General features: G+C 43.5%; 1 protein-coding gene across 1 annotated transcript in view; it reads right to left on the bottom strand.

Moving 5' to 3' along the window:
• The window catches only part of ESPN (espin), a 397,424-nt gene that overhangs the window by 190,664 nt on the left and 186,238 nt on the right, over positions 1 to 20,522 (bottom strand). Inside the window, exon 6 of the mRNA XM_068242154.1 lies at positions 15,886 to 16,099. Coding sequence (XP_068098255.1) covers positions 15,886 to 16,099 — 214 coding nt within the window. The remainder of the gene's footprint in view (positions 1 to 15,885; positions 16,100 to 20,522) is intronic.

Below are 20,522 nucleotides of genomic sequence, written 5' to 3' on the forward strand. Positions count from 1 at the left end.
ATTTACCTGCACAATATGTAGCGCACGTGCATTTTATTGGGAGTTACACAAATATATGTTGCTTGTATAATGAGCGTAACACTATTTGTGTAGTGCATTACACAAGCAACATACATGTTGTGTTTATAATGTGCAATACGCAACCTACATAATGAGAAAAGTGCATGTGCAATGTATGCATACATAAGAGTCACCGCCCTTTAGTGAATAGACTCCATGATTGCAGAGCTTGTTTATGCTTGTGTAGAATCGGCTAGAATCTAGTGAATGTACCTTAAATCTCTTGCAAAATACCAGGTAAGATGTTTAGACACAGGCCTCTTCTTGTACCACTGACTGCCTGTGCCATAGGCTGCAATATTCTCAAAAACAGCAATAATATTCTTGCTTGTCTATGTGTCTTAGCAGCCATGATGGTCTGGCTGAAAGCTGTAGCTCTCTTACCCCTATGCCAGCACAGTGCATTTATTTAATGGTGTGACGTGTGCAGCTTGTGGCTCCTTGGAAAAATAAGAATGATTTATGTGCATGCATATGTTGCCTTCATATGTTCAAGAGCTTGAAGTGTCTGCTAGCTTGATGACGGGGTGGGTGCATTAGGGCTAAATCCTGAAAAGTAAACCTAACCGCTGGTGAATTAGTCCAGTACCAAATCACTGTAGTCCATTTTTTAGAAGCTAATGTCCTCCAGTAATGAAGCAGTGAAGTTGGGGCATTACAGAGGGGGTGGGGTAAGTGCGAAGAACAACGCCCTCAGCCAGTGCACAGCCAAGTCCATCTGCCAGGTGGAACCTGAACAGATATGCCAAGGGGCATTGGTGGCTGCTGTACACTTGCTAGATTCTCTGCAGAGGTGGTTGTTATTGGCCACCTTAGCTGTGTTTAATCTAGCGTATGCATGTAGCTTTAATGTTCAAAAAGCAGTAGTTGCAGAAATAGAGACAACCATTGTATTTGTATTTTTTTTTAAATGGTACCGGCTGGCTTTTATACTAATCTACTGGATTCAGTGGTGGCTGGGTCATGCCAGGCAGAGCCAGGACGAGGCCCTCCAGCACCCAAGGCTGAGACACCAAAGTGCACCCCTCCATCCCACCCCAGTTGTCACACACTGGTTGCTATCAGACTAAGGCTCAACACACACCATACAATCTTGGTTGTTCAATCTTACCACTTTCATGTAGTATAAGAGCTTATCCAATCAATCTGTTATGATCGCTTCTGCAGCGTTTACTGCTGACTGCAGTGGTATTGCAAACCAAGCAGTTCTAATGTCATTACATGCATTTGCTTGCATAGTTTGGTTTGCACTTAAACTAGTTGCTGATTCCATCTGCAGTCGCTCTGAAGTTAATGACAGTTTAATATGCTTTTGTGTAAACAAACATTGTCTGCTGCAGTGGAGGGGCGGTCCCTTTCCTGCAGGCTGCATATCATTGTCTGCCTTTTCCTGCTATCAGCCTGTGATTAATTACCATTCACTTGTGTGGGAATCTGCAGGTCTGCTCCCATTGGATGACCTCAGTATAAAGAACTGCTTCCTGCAATGCCTCATGGGCTATCATAGTCTCAGATTGTATCTGTTACTCTGCTCGTGCCCCACCTCGTTCCTGGTCCGTGTGGACTGCGCTGACTCCTGCGAAGGGGTCAGCGAGTCCTCCTAGTTCTGCTTTTGTTCTAGAAGTTGCTACTTGCTTGTCTTGTGTCATATATTGGTTCATCGCCAATATATACGCATACTTGCGCATTTTGTTATTTTCCTTGTATTTGTGTTACGTTGATATATCAGTGTCGCTGATATATACGTACACGAACTGTTTATTTCCTGTGTTCAGTTAGTCAGTTTTCCAGCACGTTTTGGTAGTTTGCGCGTACCGTGAACACCCGTGCTGAGCTAGTTATCCTGTTCCTGGTCCTGTTTGTGGATTGCGTTCATCTCTGCGAAGAGATAGCGAATCCTTCTGAGTCCTGTTCCCTGTATTACTTCAGTCTTAGTCAGAGTTCCTGCTTATGTCATATATCGGTTCATTGCCAATATATACATATGTTAGTCAGACGTTACGAATAGTTTCATTGATAGCTGTAATTGTAATACGCTAGGAAAACATACTTATTGTGTATTTATCTGTGTTACGTTCATCTATCTTGATCCTGCTATTTCCTGTCTCTCCTGTCCTGTCTTTGTGAGGCACGCCATCGCCGCAACGCATTGGCTGCCTCATTCCAGTCTGTCTAGTTTTGGACGCTTGCTGTCGCTAAGTAATCGCTAGCTAGCAAGCGTTCATTCTGTCTACCTGTCCTGATCTCCTCAGTCCTGGTTTATGCGCTCAGCGCTACTTTGCGCTGAGACGTTATTACGAAAGTGTTGTTTGTGGCTGTTCGGATCTGCACCGGCTCTGTGCACCACAATCTCCTATTGGAGTCAGTCCTCTCCTCCACTAAACTGGGGATATCCTGATCCCTTGTGCTGGTGTGTGTACCTCCTTCACGTCAGCTTATGTGTTGTATGCTGACTGTGGAGATTACACCTCCAAGCTTAACATTATGATAGCCCCATTACCAATCCCCATTGTGGGGGGGGTTCCTAGCAAAAATGACACTGTTTGTTATGGTTCCTGTTCCTTTAAGAAATTTGAGAAGCTCAATTCTGAAACAGAAAATGAGTTTTTTTCTGAATGTACCAGGTTCCTGGCCAATCCCGAGCTCCAGGCTACTCCTGTTTCAACGTGGGCCTCCCAGCTAGTTTATGTTTTATTTAAGGGAAGATTGTTTCAGTGGGCCTACGATGTCTTGGATCATACCAATTTAAAAGAAAGACCACTGGAATTTCTAGCGTTTGTGATCCATAACTGGCTGCGCAAAACCGATTTGCCTAGCCCTTTTGATAAGCTCCTGGCAGCTTGTCAATCAGCTGCTCCTTCTACTGCCTACAAAAATAATCAGCAAGCAGATAATTGTTCTGATAACTTTTCTTCTGCTAAGGCAGCAGGGTCTAAAGCCAAACGTAAACGCTCCAAAAGAAAAGCGTTACAATCAGCAGAGTCGTTGCCCTTGGTGACTGCGCATCAGATCTGTAATGAGACTCCGCCAGTAGCAGATAATGAAATTCAGTCACCATTCAGGGGAGTCAAATGGACCTATGAAACTACTAATGAACTTTCATTGCTAGCCAGGGAAAATAAAAGTTCTTGTTTAAATGAATTATCTGAATATGATTATGAAGATATATTACAGAGTATTGAACAGATCAATTTGTTCGTGCAGCAAGGGAAATTTGCATACACTACAGTTCAACACTTGCTACAGGTATTGGAGATCCTTAGGAATAAGAAATCGGCCAATCACCTGCTAAATAACCCAATGTATGTTTCTGCCACTAACACATTTGCAAACTATGATCAGCCGGAATGCTCAGCTGTTAATTATGCATGGGATCCTCCATTTGAGAAAGGAGAGATGGAAGCCCTGGTCTATGAATGGAAGAAAGATGCAAGTTCATTTTGTCAGTTTTACAGTGCAAAAAGTGAATTAGTATTGAATGCATGCATTAAGTCTGCCTATAACCTAATAAAAACTGGTGTGTGTGGGTATGACTTTGTGGCTCCATTGATCGATGTGTGGAGAATGATTCTGGACGATTTTTATGCGATTCAATCAGTTGATACCAGGGAAGATACACTGTCAAGTGGAGATTGTTCCACTTCCTCAGTTCCTGAGGACTCGCCTGCTTCAGCACCTTTGGCTGATTCAGCGAGTGATTCAGAGCTCCTTTTGTGTGAAATTGAAGTTCCTGTAATTCCACCCTGTACCATGGATAACTCAGTGTTACTTCCCAGTAAGACAGAAATTACTAATACTTCCTTAATCTTGCCCTGCACAAATTTCTCAGCAGAGGACCCAGAGGTCCTGCTGACTTCTGAGTCCAGCCTAGCCAGTACTCATGAGTCTTTGTTCAGTGAAACAGACACCAGAAAAATCTTGCCTGTCTCTGCAAACACTTCTGCAGAAATTACCTGTGTTAATAAAGTTCAACTCCTGTCTGATCCAGCAGATGCCAATAGATGCACTACATCAGTTTCTGAGTCCCAGCAATCCTGTCCAGAAATCTCAGAACCCCAGCATCTGAATTTTCCAATTTCACAATTGAATGGTGATTTAGATGCGCAAACATTGTGTTTTGATCTTCCTGTTTCTACACCTCACTCTAGTTTCATGAATAACTCAGAGCGTCTGCTATGAGAGTCCGAAATCGCAGAATTATTACCGTGTTCAGAAAATGTTCCAGTGAACTTGCCCTGTACCATGAATTGTGCAGTAGATCTCTCCAATGAAACTCAGGTCACAGAATCATTATGCTGTCCAGCAGGTGCTTCCATGGTTTTGCCCTGCAGTGTGGACTGTTCGGTGATCCTGTCCAGTGAAGCTGTAGTCACAGAGTCTTATGCTTCACCCAGTACTTTGGATACTTCAAACCCTCTAGCAGAACAGTCTGAGGCACTGCTTACCTCAGTTGGTGCTGCAGTAATATTCACTTGTCTAGCAGCTGTTTTAGAATTACAGTCTGCTCTAATAAAACTTGATGAATTTCTGCCCAGCGAAGCAGAAGCCATTGAAATATTGTCCTCGTCAGCAAGTGTGCTAGATACCTTGCCCTGTACACAGTCTGATTTAACCAATGTTGTTGAGTCCCTTTCCAGTGTTGTAACAGCCGAGGAACTCCAGCCCTGTCCTCTGAATGTTTCAAAAGTCTTGTCCTGTAACATGGATAATTCTGACTCGCTGGAAAAAATAATAGAAATCTCAGAATTTCAGTCCGGGTTAATGAGTGTTTCTGAAACCCAGCCCTGTATCCTGGAAAACTCTGGTTCTCTGGCCGGTGTGGCAGAAGTTCCTGAGTCCCCTTCCTGTCCAGTGAGTTACTCAGTTTTGCCTAGTTCAGTGGGGATTGCTGCACTACTGACTTGTTTTGCAGCCCTTCATGAGCTCCAATCCAGTGTATTTGATGAGTCTCTGTCTAGTCCAGAAGAAGTTATGGAAACCCTGTCTAGTTCGGTGCATACATCAGAAGATTTGTCCTGTCTTGTAAATGCCCCTGAACATGATTTGTTAATAACTTTGCTGGAATCAGAGACATCTAAGTCTGATCCTGCATTTTTTAGTGAGAATCCAGTAACTGTGAAGTCTAGTCATGATGATTTTTTTTTGCCCAGTCCTGGTTTCGGTCCTACCTTGACTGACTTTGAGGTTTGCAGTTCCTTGACATGCCCAGAAGTCTCTCTTGTGCCGGTGTGCCCAGATGTGCTTCGTATGCCAGAGTGCCCAAGTGTGTCTGTGTTGGCGTGCTCACACGCTTCCCTAGTGGAGACATGTTCTGATGTTGCCGGTTGGCCTGCATGCCCGGAGATGGCTCTGGTCCCTAAAAACCCTGATCTTGATGTTTGTCCTTGTGACCCCGACTCTAGAGTTGCCCTGGGTTCCATAGGGGTTCTTGATGGTTCTCCATGTGAGCCTAAGGGGCGTTCTGACCTGTGGGGATCTCTTTGGAGCTTCCAAGTGTTCTGGGAGATCTCTGAGGAAACTTGTCCTGGTACCTTGGACTGGTTCAACGGTGGGTTTTGTGTTGGTGGGGACAGTTCCGGTGGGCATTGCAAAGGCTTTGGCGTTTTTGGACAGTCCCGGGAAGGCGGTGGGTATCGCTCAGAGAGTTTCTTGGGGTTGTTTTCTGGAAGTCGTGGTTCTGATGGGTGTCACACTGAGGCTTGTAGTGCTGACGGGCATGGTTCGGTAGGTTCTGGTTCCAATTGGTCTAGTTTTGGTGAGACTGATTCGGGAATTTGGTTTTGTCGGACGGATCCGACCTTCATGAATTTTCAGTCAGATCAGTTTGCTGGATTTCCCACTTCTGATTTTTTGGTTTGGGTGGTTCAGGAGAAATATGTCAGTTTTCATAGGCGTCCAGAGGCCGCGTTTAAGGGAGGGGGTACTGTTATGATCGCTTCTGCAGCGTTTACTGCTGACTGCAGTGGTATTGCAAACCAAGCAGTTCTAATGTCATTACATGCATTTGCTTGCATAGTTTGGTTTGCACTTAAACTAGTTGCTGATTCCATCTGCAGTCGCTCTGAAGTTAATGACAGTTTAATATGCTTTTGTGTAAACAAACATTGTCTGCTGCAGTGGAGGGGCGGTCCCTTTCCTGCAGGCTGCATATCATTGTCTGCCTTTTCCTGCTATCAGCCTGTGATTAATTACCATTCACTTGTGTGGGAATCTGCAGGTCTGCTCCCATTGGATGACCTCAGTATAAAGAACTGCTTCCTGCAATGCCTCATGGGCTATCATAGTCTCAGATTGTATCTGTTACTCTGCTCGTGCCCCACCTCGTTCCTGGTCCGTGTGGACTGCGCTGACTCCTGCGAAGGGGTCAGCGAGTCCTCCTAGTTCTGCTTTTGTTCTAGAAGTTGCTACTTGCTTGTCTTGTGTCATATATTGGTTCATCGCCAATATATACGCATACTTGCGCATTTTGTTATTTTCCTTGTATTTGTGTTACGTTGATATATCAGTGTCGCTGATATATACGTACACGAACTGTTTATTTCCTGTGTTCAGTTAGTCAGTTTTCCAGCACGTTTTGGTAGTTTGCGCGTACCGTGAACACCCGTGCTGAGCTAGTTATCCTGTTCCTGGTCCTGTTTGTGGATTGCGTTCATCTCTGCGAAGAGATAGCGAATCCTTCTGAGTCCTGTTCCCTGTATTACTTCAGTCTTAGTCAGAGTTCCTGCTTATGTCATATATCGGTTCATTGCCAATATATACATATGTTAGTCAGACGTTACGAATAGTTTCATTGATAGCTGTAATTGTAATACGCTAGGAAAACATACTTATTGTGTATTTATCTGTGTTACGTTCATCTATCTTGATCCTGCTATTTCCTGTCTCTCCTGTCCTGTCTTTGTGAGGCACGCCATCGCCGCAACGCATTGGCTGCCTCATTCCAGTCTGTCTAGTTTTGGACGCTTGCTGTCGCTAAGTAATCGCTAGCTAGCAAGCGTTCATTCTGTCTACCTGTCCTGATCTCCTCAGTCCTGGTTTATGCGCTCAGCGCTACTTTGCGCTGAGACGTTATTACGAAAGTGTTGTTTGTGGCTGTTCGGATCTGCACCGGCTCTGTGCACCACAATCTCCTATTGGAGTCAGTCCTCTCCTCCACTAAACTGGGGATATCCTGATCCCTTGTGCTGGTGTGTGTACCTCCTTCACGTCAGCTTATGTGTTGTATGCTGACTGTGGAGATTACACCTCCAAGCTTAACACAATCATACTAGGTATTTTCAATCTGTTGGCCCTTATACTACATAGATTTGGTAAATCTGTACAACCAAGATTGTATGGTGTGTGTTGAGCCTAACACCTCAATCTCTACTTATTTGGCTTGCAGTCACTGCCATGTATCCCCTTTTCTTATTTCTCTCTGCTTCAAACACAATATGGGAATTATAGCTGAGTTATGCACCCCCTCCTACACTGCACCCTGAGGCTGGAGCCTCTCTCGCCCTCTCTCTGCTTTGGCCCAGCCCTGATGCCAGGAACAATCATTGCAGCTGAAACACCTGATCTGTGTACTTCTCAGCGATTCAGAGTATTGGAGGCAAACAATCAGCACAGGAGCCAGACAAATAGCATTATTTTCCTTAACATGACAAGTTTTTGAAGTAGTTGTGTAAGTCTAAGTCTTTTTGTGTAAGTCAAATTAGCTGATCATGCAAGAAGGAATACACTGGGGAGACCGAACCAGAACTGATGCAGACACGTCCTACTGTGCTGCTTTTATATAATCAAACAATTTTCCAGTTTCTTCCCAGTATTGCAATGCTGTGCTGTGCAGCAGAAGTGAGTCTGGCAGCTGTATGGCTATTCTGGCACAAGCTCAGGTCTTTGACACTAGCAAAGAAGAAGGGGCTCTTGTTCATACAACTGGTATTCTGGACTGGAATAAAACAAAGAGTTTTAAAGTTTATTCTGCAGGAAATCAGCATTCAGCAGGGTTAGCAGAAGAGCTGAATTGTGTATTTACCTATGAGTTCATCATTGATGTGATTGCAAATGTGCAGAGAAAGAACATGAAATAGGCACACAATGTAGAAGGGTGTGCAGAGGGAATACATTTAACATGTCTTACATAAAACACTGAATGCAATTAAAATCTATTAACCACTTCACACCTAGAAATGTTTTAGCAGAGCAGTTTTGATATTTAGCTACAGTATCTCCTAAAAATGAGTACACCTCTCACCGGAGCCGGGACAAGGTCCTCCAGCACCCAAGGCTGAGACATCAAAGTGCGCCCCTCCATCCCTCCCACCCCAACCATCACACACTGGTTGATATTAGAAAAAGATTTGCCCCCTCCCCAACGCCTTAACCTCTAGTTATCTGGCTTACAGTCACTGCCATGTATCTGCCATGCTGAGCGAGTTGTGTGCCCCCTCCTACACTGCGCCCTGAGGCTGGAGCCTCTCTCGCCTCTGCCTCGGCCCGGCCTCTCACATTTTTGTAAAGATGTTATTATATTTTTCATGGGACAACACTGAAGATCTGACACTTTGTTACAATGTAAAGTAGTCAGTGTACAGCTTGGCAGTGCTCAAACCAAACACCACACACTGCATCAAATTGTTTTGCATGGCTGTCGACCCAGAAGGAAGCATCTTGTAAAGATAATGTTGATCATGACCCCTGCACATCTCCAAGATGACCACTGCCTTACTAAAGCAACTGAGGGTAAAGTGCTGGACTGGCCAAGCATGTCTCCAGATCTAAACTCTATTGAGCTTCTGTGGGGCATCCTCAAATGGAAGGCAGAAACGCACAAAGTCTCTGACATCCACCAGCTTTGTGATGTCGTCATGGAGGAATGGAAGAGGATTCCAGTGGCAACTTGTGAAGCTCTAGTGAACTCCACAACCAATGGTGGGGATACAAAATATTGACACTCAGCACAATTTTGACATTCTTTACTTAGAGGTGTACTTTTGTTGTCAGCAATTTAGACACTAATAACTGTTTGTTAAGTTATTTAAATGGGAGGGATGAGATAGCACATTTACACTGTTATACAAGCTGTACACTGACTACTTTACATTTTACATTGTATGAAAGTGTGTGCGGTACAGTACTGTATGTCCCTATTTATTCAGCAATACCTTTATTAACACTTACAACACTTATAGTGGTGAGTGTGTGTGTGTGTGTGTGTGTGTGTATACACGTGTGTGTGTGTATACACGTGTGTGTGTGTGTGTACACGTGTGTGTGTGTGTGTGTGTGTGTACACGTGTGTGTGTGTGTGTACACGTGTGTGTGTGTCGCAGGGCTGTGGAGTCGGAGTCGTGCAATTTTGGGTGCCTGGAATCGGAGTCGGGAAAAAATGCACCGACTCCGACTCCTAATGAATTTGTAACTGTAATTAAAATAGAAAATATGATAAAATGTTCTATTTCTCAGATAGTCATTAAAAATAATGTATATATACAGTAATAGCTGTGCTTAGTCCACAAAAATGAAATAAACCAATCAAAATTAGTTACTTGTGCTGCTTCAATAAAGCAGTCCCCGTATTTTTAAAGTCAGATATACATATCTGATTGTGACTGAATATATGATGTGTACACAGGAATCTCTTATATATACTAAATAACATCTATGCTGTAAGTATAAAGCCTGTTGTGTAGCCATGTCACTAATAGAGATGGTCAACGAGATGGAAATAATTCTGCATTGATGCTGATTTATGCAAATGTATGCACTCCCTTTGCTGATGAAATCAAATAATTTGATATGTTATTAAAATTTGGTTTGGTGACTACAAATTAAAGGGTAACTGAGACGGATGAAAAGTAAAGTTTTATACATACCTGGGGCTTCCTCCAGCCCCCTTCAGGCTAATCAGTCCCTCACTGTCCTCCACCACCCGGATCTTCTGCTATGAGTCCTAGTAATTCAGCCAGTCAGCGCTGTCCGGCCGCATGCCGATCCCACAGCCAGGAACATTCTGCACCTGCGCAATAGTGCTGCACAGGTGTAGTATGCTCCTGGCGGCGGAGTGTGTGCATGCGCACTACACCTGAGTGGCTCAAGTACCTGGACTCATAGCAGAAGATCCAGGTGGTGGAGGAGGAGGACAACGAAGGACTGATTATCCTGAAGGCGGCTGGAGGAAGCCCCAGGTATGTATAAAACTTTAATTTCATCTGTCTCAGGTTTACTTTGTTACACAGTAGTACTATACTCTACATATGCACTCCCCACAGAGCTGCAGGGAATCCACTGAGAATGCTGTGCACATTGAACACAGAGGTGTTGTCTGTTTACAATCTCCTCATTCCCCTGCAGAGTACCTGCACATCATTCTTACATGTACCCACACTTACATTGCCTAGGGCCTGATAGATGTTCTTTGTTCCGGTTTGTACCTTTTACAAGTACTCTTACCAAGGACTAGTTTTAGTCTAAAGGGAATAAATATAGTAGTCTACATATCCTTCTCACTTCAGTTGTCTTGTAAAATTCCTAAGCGTTGGCAGTTAAGAGACGAATTTCATGTTACATACTTTTAATCAACAAAATTGTAATATGCAAATTAGAGGAGTCGGAGTCGAGGAGTCGTGGAGTCGGTGGAATCCTAAACTGAGGAGTCGGAGTCGGTGGATTTTTGGACCGACTCCACAGCCCTGTGTGTGTGTGTGTGTGTATGTGTGTATACACGTGTGTGTGTGTGTACACGTGTGTGTGTGTGTGTGTGTGTGTACACGTGTGTGTGTGTGTGTGTGTGTGTGTGTGTGTACACGTGTGTGTGTGTGTGTGTGTGTGTGTGTACACGTGTGTGTGTGTGTGTGTGTGTGTGTACACGTGTGTGTGTGTGTGTGTACACGTGTGTGTGTGTGTGTGTGTGTGTGTGTGTGTGTACACGTGTGTGTGTGTGTGTGTGTGTGTGTGTGTGTGTATGTACACGTGTGTGTGTGTGTGTGTGTGTGTGTGTGTACACGTGTGTGTGTGTGTGTGTGTGTGTGTGTGTGTGTGTGTGTGTACACGTGTGTGTGTGTGTGTGTGTGTGTGTGTGTGTGTGTGTGTGTTGTCAGGATAAACTAGTCTCTCTTTGGGTACTATTCTTCCAAGATTTAAATAAGAAGAAAATGGTAAAACACACTGTTTCTCAGTTTTCACCTATTAACTCATTATAATTTTAAAATTAAAAGTGCTACTGCAGATGAAAACCACAGCATTTGCCTATTTATTCTTGATATAAAATTTGCTTTTGAATTAAAAGTTTATTTTTCTCAATTTTCTAAAGCTGAAACAACAATAAAAACAGTCTTAAAGGGAACCTAAACTGAGAAGGTTGTGGATTTTTCCTTTTAAAATAATACCAGTTGCCTGAGTCTCCTGCTGATCCTGTGTCTCTGATATTTTTAGCCACAGCCCCTCAACAAGCATGCAGATCAGGTGCTCTGACTGAAGTCAGACTGGATTAGCTGCATGCTTGTTTCAGGTGTATGATTCAGCCACTACTGCAGCCAAAGTGATCAGCAAGACTGCCAAGCAACTAGTATTGTTTAAAAGAAAACATCCACATCAGTTAAAGAGAACCCGAGGGGGGGTTCTTACATCGCAATCCCCATACAGAGGCTGGGTCGGCCTATAGAGCACAGCTTCTGTTGCTATATAGCTTTCTCCAAAGCCCCCCCCTGCGCGCTGTGAGACCCCATTAATCACAGCCGTGCTGTTGACATGCAGGGTGTCGCAGCACTCTGTGTTTACCTCTTTAATGCCAGTCTCGTCGCTCCCCCGCCTCCTGAATCGCTCCGGTCCCCGCCCACGTCCCTTCCCTCCCCGCTTATTGGAGGGAGGGGACGCGGGCGGGGACCGGAGCGATTCAGGAGGCGGGGGAGAGCGGAGACTGACATTAGTGAGGTAAACACAGCCGCATAGCGCGGCTGTGATTTATGGGGTCTGACGGCGCGCAGGGGGGGCTTTGGGGGAAGCTATATAGCAACAGAGGCTGGGCTCTATAGGCAGACCCAGCCTCTGTATGGGGATTGCAATGTAAGAACCCCGCCTTGGGTTCTCTTTAAGGTTCCCTTTAAATATTACAAATTTGCAATATGAGGTTAATAGGGAGTTGTCTTAAGGTTCATACACACATCAGACCATGGTCTTTTGAAAATGAAAGATCACAGACCAGTTTTACCCCCTTCCGTGTAGTATGAGAGCCATACTCTACACAGTCTATTCTATGGAGCTGAACTCCCCATCAGAAAAAAAACTTTGCAAGATGCTGCACACACAGATGCTGTACAGACACAAAAGATCTGTAGCTGCAAAAGATCTGTTCCTGCCAAAAATCCAACCTGCAAATTGCAATGATAGTCTATGAGAACTGCAGATCATCGTACACACATGATTTAACTGACATTCATCTGCAGATCAGATCCACCAGGTTGGATTTTCAGATCTGCAGATCTGTCAGTTAAATCATGTGTGTATGATGATCTGCAGATCTCATAGACTATCATTGCAATTTGCAGGGTTGGATTTTTGGCAGGAACAGATCTTTTGCAGCTACTGATCTTTTGTGTCTGTACAGCATCTGTGTGTGCAGCATCTTGAAAAGTTTTTTTTCTGATGGGGAGTTCAGCTCCATAGAATAGACTGTGTAGGTATGGCTCTCATACTACATGGAAGGGGGTAAAACTGGTCTGTGATCTTTCATTTTCAAAAGACCATGGTCTGATGTGTGTATGAGCCTTCAGACTGAGCAGGAACAACTTTGCATGGACGAAAAATCGTTTAGACATTTATTTAGGAAAGGGTTCTTTACAGTAAGAGTGATTAACCACTTAATGACAACCAGACTTATAAAAACGTCCTGCTAGAGCCTCTTATGGGCTCCAGGACGTTTTTATAAGTCAAACAGTTATGCTGCCGCTATGCACGAGCGAGCTCCCGCACATGCATTCCCGTGCACGTGAGATTAGTGAGGGGGAAAAAAACATAGAAAAAAATACACCTTTATTTCCAAATAATATATTGTCACCATACTTTGTACTAGGGACATAATTAAAATCTTGTGATAACCAGGACAAATAGGCAGATAACATGTGTGGGTTTTATCTACAGTAGCAGTGTTTATATTAAAACTATAGGTAATGAAATTGGAGAAATAGTGTATTTTTTATTTTTTTCCTTGTATTTCCCTTTAAAATACATAGAAAATAAAGTCATTACTGAAAAGAAATATCAACCCCAAACAGCTTAATTGGTGGTGTAAAAAACAAGATATACATCATTTCATTGTGATTAGTAGTGATTAACCAGCCGGGCGGTATGGACGAGCTCAGCTCGTCCATCACCGCCGGAGGCTGCCGCTCAGGCCCTGCTGGGCAGATATTAGTGAGATAAAAAGCAGCACACGCAGCCGGCACTTTGCCAGCCGCGTGTGCTGCCTAATCGCCGCCGCTCTGCGGCGATCCGCCGCGAGCAGCGGCGAAAGAGGGTCCCCCCAGCCGCCTGAGCCCAGCGTAGCCGGAACAAAAAGTTCCGGCCAGCGCTAAGGGCTGGATCGGAGGCGGCTGACGTCAGGACGTCGGCTGACGTCCATGACGTCACTCCGCTCATCGCTATGGCGACGATGTAAGCAAAACAAGGAAGGCCGCTCGTTGCGGCCTTCCTTGTTTATTCTGGGCGCCGGAGGCGATCGGAAGAACGCCTCCGGAGCGCCCTCTAGTGGGCTTTCATGCAGCCAACTTTCAGTTGGCTGCATGAAATAGTTTTTTTTTTTATTTAAAAAAAACCCTCCCGCAGCTGCCCTGGCGATCTTATCAGAACGCCAGGGTGGTTAAGCTATTGGCAAATGAAAGGGATGAGCACTGAAAGGTGAAAATCGCTCTTGTCCGTTAGGGTAAAAACCACTTTGGGGTGAAGTGGTTAAGATGTGGAATGCATTGCCACCAGGAAGTAGTTAGGGCAAATTCTATATCTGCATTTAAAGGGGGCTTAGATTCTTTCCTAGCATTTAAAGACATCCATGGCTATAATTACTAGGTATTGCCCAGTGGTGTTGATCCAGGGATTTTATCTGTCTGAGTGCCATCTGGAGTCGGGAAGGAATTTTTTCCCTTTTGGGGCCAATTGGACCATGACTTGTAAGGGTTTTTCGCCTCCCTCTGGATCAACAGGGATATGTGAGGGAGCAAGCTGGTGTTGTACTTTGTTCTCTGGTTGAACTCGACGGACGTATGTCTTTTTGCAAACCAGATAACTATGTAACTATGTAACCTCAATCCCAAGTGAGTGGATGCTTGATCATGGTGGCTGACATACATTTCTCAAGATCAACACACCAGCGTCTTAATATCCTGGACATCAGGTAGTTCAATAATTTAAGCATTTGATTCTGCAGCAAGCAATGGCTGTGCTGAATTTAAGCATAAAGGAGAATGGTAGACTCCATGTACTGTAAGTCTCTGGAATGTATAGTTGTTGTAATCCATGTCCTGCTTATAGAACACTAAGTAGGTACCATGATTAGTTGATGCTTATTGCACTGCCATTTTAAATATGTGGAACATATCTCGTGTATTGGATTTTCCTAATGACCTATTTGGAAGTTGCTCTCAGCACTTTTTTTTGTATGCCTTAATACCAGTAGCATCTGCACAGATAAAACACAACACTGCTGTTCTGAGTGACTTCTTTTCAGACATCAGCCTTATTCAGTTGCCCCATGTCTATTCAAAGTGGCTTCATCCGCATGCTCTTTTGGCCATGGGAATTTATTTGCATCATTGTCTGTGGTTCCAAATTTCTTTTAATTACTTTGTAGTACAGTGATTTTTTTTTATCAAGCTGAGTAATTATAAAAGGTATGAATACAGCAAAAACAATAAAACGCAAAGACAACAAAACGTATACATTACAATATATATATATTATCTCCATTCACTCCGTCACAAACACCACCCATTCACACATAGTCCACCAATTTCTATCAAGTTTTTAATTCTTATCTTTTTTTTCCTCTATATTTGTCTATAGCTTGTCCCCATTCTTGTCTGATCCTCACTGGGTCTTTGGATGGTTAGATTATGCTATCATTATTATCCCCTACTTCTAGTTGGAACAACTAATCAGTATAAACCACCCACTCGTTTAGCATTGGAACCTCTATCGTTTTCCATTTGTCCAGTAGTAGTTTTTTTGCAGTTAGGGTCAAAATGAATACTATACTGTCCTGTTTCCTGATGTTACCCGGTCCCCGATCCAATGCAATTATCCTAGGGTTGATGGTGTCCTCCAAACTAAACTAATAACATTTTTAAGGAAACATGCATCCCGATTCCAAATGGCTTGAATTTATATAATGTGTAAAAGATTTCAACTCACTGTCACATCTCCAACAGGTCTTACACTGTTTGTAATACCACTGACAGAGTTTACTAGGTGATAAGTATCACCTCAATAAAAGTTTGTATTGTATAAATTGGAGTTTGGTGTTTCATGGCATCCAACACTGATTAAAGATATTTCCCCAATCTGCTTCATTGATTTTTATTTGTAGGTCCTGCTTCCATTTCCTGCATGGTAATAAATGGTCTTTAGGAGTTATTCCCCTGATATAGTTATATATATATATATATATATATATATATATATTAGTGATTTTTCTGTTTTTTTCCATTCCAGGATAAGTTTTTCTTAACCTGTAGTTTATTTTCTGAGTCCCTGTCAATTTATGTTGAAGAGGAGACCTTTTAATTGTATGTTCCCGAAATCGTCTTTGCGATTATGTGTGTTTTACATTTTAGTAAAAGGTGGACTTACTTGGACCCATATGAGGACTTTGCTTCTTGTCTCCCACACTGGATTGGCTGGAGTTACAGGAGTCATAATTAGAGAGAGTGCTGGTGGGTGAGCCAATGTCAAAGTGGGCTGGCTGCGTGGACATAGTGGTGTTAGGAGAAGACATCCCTGAATCTGGTTGTTTCAGCTCCATATCAGCCGACGGATCTCTCGAGAGGACGCGATGTTCCACACTCTAGAAAGAATAAAATTAACAGACATTATTAATCAATGCAGCCTTTGAGAATGCTGTAGGCCCTCCCACCCTTTCCCCCAACCCCCAGTAAAACAAAGGGTCAGATACTGACTCAATGCTATTTATGAAAAAAAGCAGTAGCCAACAAACAAAAAGAGCTTCACCTAAGAAATCATGAGGAGAGGCTGCGACGTGAATGCTGCCAGTAGAATGAAACAACCTATAAATGAACAGCTGGGAAAAAGGAGGCTGTTGAACTTTTAATGTTCCTTTAATCTGACAATTATTCTGTAATATATCTACTGTGCTGTACAATTTTTGCTTTTAATAGAACAGCCCTAAATAGTTACAGCAAAGAACTCAATCAACCAATCAATGAGCTGCTGTCTAAACTACAGCACTTGTGGCAAAGGTTATTTGGTTAAAGTGTAACTCCAGTCACAGAAATATGACTCACTATGGGCAGTCAGAAATCCAATAACCTGGTTTATTAGTTATTACAAGCTGTTTTATTATTATGGCATCTTGAAATTGGCCTTCTAACATTTTTACATTATCTTCTTTTCATCTTTAATTCTGATTGTGTGCATTATCTCTGGAACAAATCAGAGAAGCACCTTTATATATTCACCACGGATTGTGTTATAACTTGTTACTTGTTATTTGTGGGTCTGGTAAGACTTCTAGGTTTGTTTACATAGTTATCTTGTGAATAGGAGTCAGAGGCATTGAAGAGAACACAGGATTCACTACGACATCAGCATTGCTAAATTCACCCAAGGTCGCATAATAGCAAGTTTGTTCTATAGAAATATACATGTATGTATTTTTATCACAAATATACTCTATTCCCTTTATGGATGAGGGAAGCAGACACAGAATATATCTACCGTATATACTTTGATGTTATGGAATCCTTTGCACCCGCACGCTCGAAGCTTCTCATATATTTCTGACCAGGCCTCACATTATGTGATTCTGTTCTAGACAATGTTACATCCTGTTTCAGAAGCAACACAGCAAACAGTTTCCAGTTGTTGGAGCTGAGAGTACTTGGTTAGAATCTATACATGTTCAAGAACTGGTGTTCTCAGATTCCGGAAGAGAAAAGTATAGTTTTAAACAATAAGGTGGCCTAATGCAATACAGACCTGCTGGGATTGAACAAGATGGCAACAGGCAGGTAAATGGTGATCAAATAGCATACTGTTTTATTTGTACACCATCTGCACATAGACAAGGGACTTAAAGCGGGACTGAACTCATAACTTCCTCTTTGCTCTAAAAGATATGCAACAGCATAATAACATTGAAAGAAAAACATTTCTTTGTTACAGCTGATACAAATCCTGCAATAAATCTGCAGTGTATCTATCTTTCATGGAAGCAGACATATTTTTAACATCCTGTGCTTTCAAATTAGCCTCTCTGCTGAGGAAGTCACGACTTGTGACAAATTACGACTTGTGATTAGACACAGATGAGAGGGAATTAGACAGGCTAAAGTCTCTAAATATATGCAGGGTGCATTTCTCTATGTTTTCTTTATGTCCTGTGCAAGAGTTCAGGTCCATTTTAAGCAATCCATTGTCTAAAACTGTATTTGGTGCCAGTGCACAGTCTGCTGGGAAAAAGATGCGTCTCCCTGTTTGAAGTAGTGCTCCTCACCCTCCACTATACTATGGAACTTTGCTGGCATGTGGAATAATGCATGCTGTTTCAATGGTTAAGTGCTAATTATTTTGTGTACTATTTTTTTTACATTACAGAATTGCTATAAGCATTAAGTTGAGACTTGTAGAGAAGATAAAAAACAAAAGGACACCGGGAGCCCAATCTGGTGTATTACCACTGGTATTTAAGTTTATTTAAGAGACAAGTTTATACTCACAAGGTCGGGTTGCAAGAGGAGGCAACCACTTAAGATGTGCATGTGGGGAAGTACCGTCCCCACTCGGCCTTGTGAGGGTAGACTGAAGGTCACAACTCCTGGAAAAGCGACCTGGGGTGGTGGGGACCCCTGTCACGGGGTAAATGTCTGGACAGCAGAGGGAAGGAGGCATCCGGGGTACTTCAATAATGTAACGTGTAACAATTATGTCTATAGATCCCAAAAAAAAAAAAAAAAAAAAAAGGTCCTACCTTAAAAATTAAGTAGTCCTTTGGTAAAAAAGATAAGACATTTATTGGGCACTTTCTCAAAAAGATAACACGTTTCACGCCCAAGTCTGGAGCTCTTTTACCAGAGGCACCCTACTTGAACTGAGTAACCGCAAAACGTGTTGTCTTTTTAAAAAAGTGCCCAATAAATTTCTTGTATTTTTTACCAAAGGACTACTGAATTTTTAAGGTAGGACCTTTCTATTTATTTTATATCGATAGACATAATTGTTACACATTACGATATTGAAGTACTCAGGGCGCCTCCTTCCCTCTGCTATAAGCATTGAAGCCTGAGATACGACAGGTTGCTGTAAGCTGGAAGGTTGTGATTCTGCATTTGCTGAGGAACAATAATCTACTCAAATATCTACTCTTTCTCAATGTCAGAAGTGAAAGGACACACTAATCATTTTCATTCAGTACAGTAATATATTAGAATGGCCAGATAGCTACAATTAGCCTGAAGTCTGTCGGCAGTGTGGAAGGTAAGGCGGGACTGCTAACCTCATTTTCCGTTATTACAAGATCGCAGAGTCAGTTATTCCAACAAGTGACCTAATTAATCAGTCTTTTTTTCCAAGCTCTAATGGCCCTATTCCAAAACCTGTCAGTACTGAGATCCGGGTGCAGAAAACTACTCAGTGTGCTTGTCTCCTGTACAGGAAAAAAACACTGCTCTGTCAGCCACGCACATCTCTGTCAGCCACTCACTGCTCTGTCAGCCACGCATGTCTCTGTCAGCCACGCACGTCTCTGTCAGCCACGCACGGCTCTGTCAGCCAAGCACAGCTCTGGTAGCCACGCACAGCTCTGTCAGCCACGCACTGCTCTGTCAGCCACTGACTGCTCTGTCAGCCACGCACTGCTCTGTCAGCCACGCACGTCTCTGTCAGCCACGCACTGTTCTGTCGGCCACGCATGTCTCTGTCAGCCACGCACGTCTCTGTTAGCCACGCACGACTCTGTCAGCCACGCACGTCTCTGTCAGCCACGCACTGTTCTGTCAGCCACGCACATCTCTGTCAGCCACTCACTGCTCTGTCAGCCACGCACGCCTCTGTCAGCCACGCACTGCTCTGTCAGCCACGCACTGCTCTGTCAGCCACTCACTGCTCTGTCAGCCAAGCACTGCTCTGTCAGCCAAGCACTGCTCTGTCAGCCACTCACTGCTCTGTCAGCCAAGCACTGCTCTGCCAGCCACTCACTGCTCTGTCAGCCACTCACTGCTCTGTCAGTCACGCACTGCTCTGCCAGACACGCACTCAGCTCTCGGCATTGTCTCTGCGTCCCTGCACATGCGCATAACGAAAAAGCACTGACACAGGGACCTGGGATGCAGAGACACTTGCCAATTATTAGGTAGGATATAATACTGCAGCCCAGGACTTCATGTGTGGGAGGCAGTTGTGATTGTTGCCTCTACCTTCCAGCATTATTTCTAGTCTCGTTTTCAAATCATCTTTGTAAAACAGTTGGAAGCAGGACAAAAGTTACTGAGGAGTCAAATGTAGTGTTGGGCGAACATCTAGATGTTCGGGTTCGGGCCGAACAGGCCGAACATGGCCGCGATGTTCGGCCCGAACTCCGAACATAATGGAAGTCAATGGGGACCCGAACTTTTGTGCTTTGTAAAGCCTCCTTACATGCTACATACCCCAAATTTACAGGGTATGTGCACCTTGGGAGTGGGTACAAGAGGAAAAATTTTTTTAGCAAAAAGAGCTTATAGTTTTTGAGAAAATCGATTTTAAAGTTTCAAAGGGAAAACTGTCTTTTAAATGCGGGAAATGTCTGTTTTCTTTGCACAGGTAACATGCTTTTTGTCGGCATGCAGTCATAAATGTAATACATATAAGAGGTTCCAGGAAAAGGGACCAGTAACGCTAACCCAGCAGCAGCACACGTGATGGAACAAGAGGAAGGTGGCGCAGGAGGAGAAGGCCACGCTTTGAGACACAACAACCCAGGCCTTGCATGAGGACAAGAAGCGTGCGGATAGCAATTTGCATTTTGTCGCCATGCAGTCATAAATGTAATACAGATGAGAGGTTCAATAAACAGGGACCGGAAACGCTAACCCATCACAGATGTTCATTGTTCATGTTACTTGGTTGGGGTCCGGGAGTGTTGCGTAGTCGTTTCCAATCCAGGATTGATTCATTTTAATTTGAGTCAGACGGTCTGCATTTTCTGTGGAGAGGCGGATACGCCGCCGATCTGTGACGATGCCTCCGGCAGCACTGAAACAGCGTTCCGACAT

This window comes from Hyperolius riggenbachi, chromosome 6 (assembly GCF_040937935.1).
Source record: "Hyperolius riggenbachi isolate aHypRig1 chromosome 6, aHypRig1.pri, whole genome shotgun sequence".
In the NCBI taxonomy this organism is placed as follows: domain Eukaryota; kingdom Metazoa; phylum Chordata; class Amphibia; order Anura; family Hyperoliidae; genus Hyperolius; species Hyperolius riggenbachi.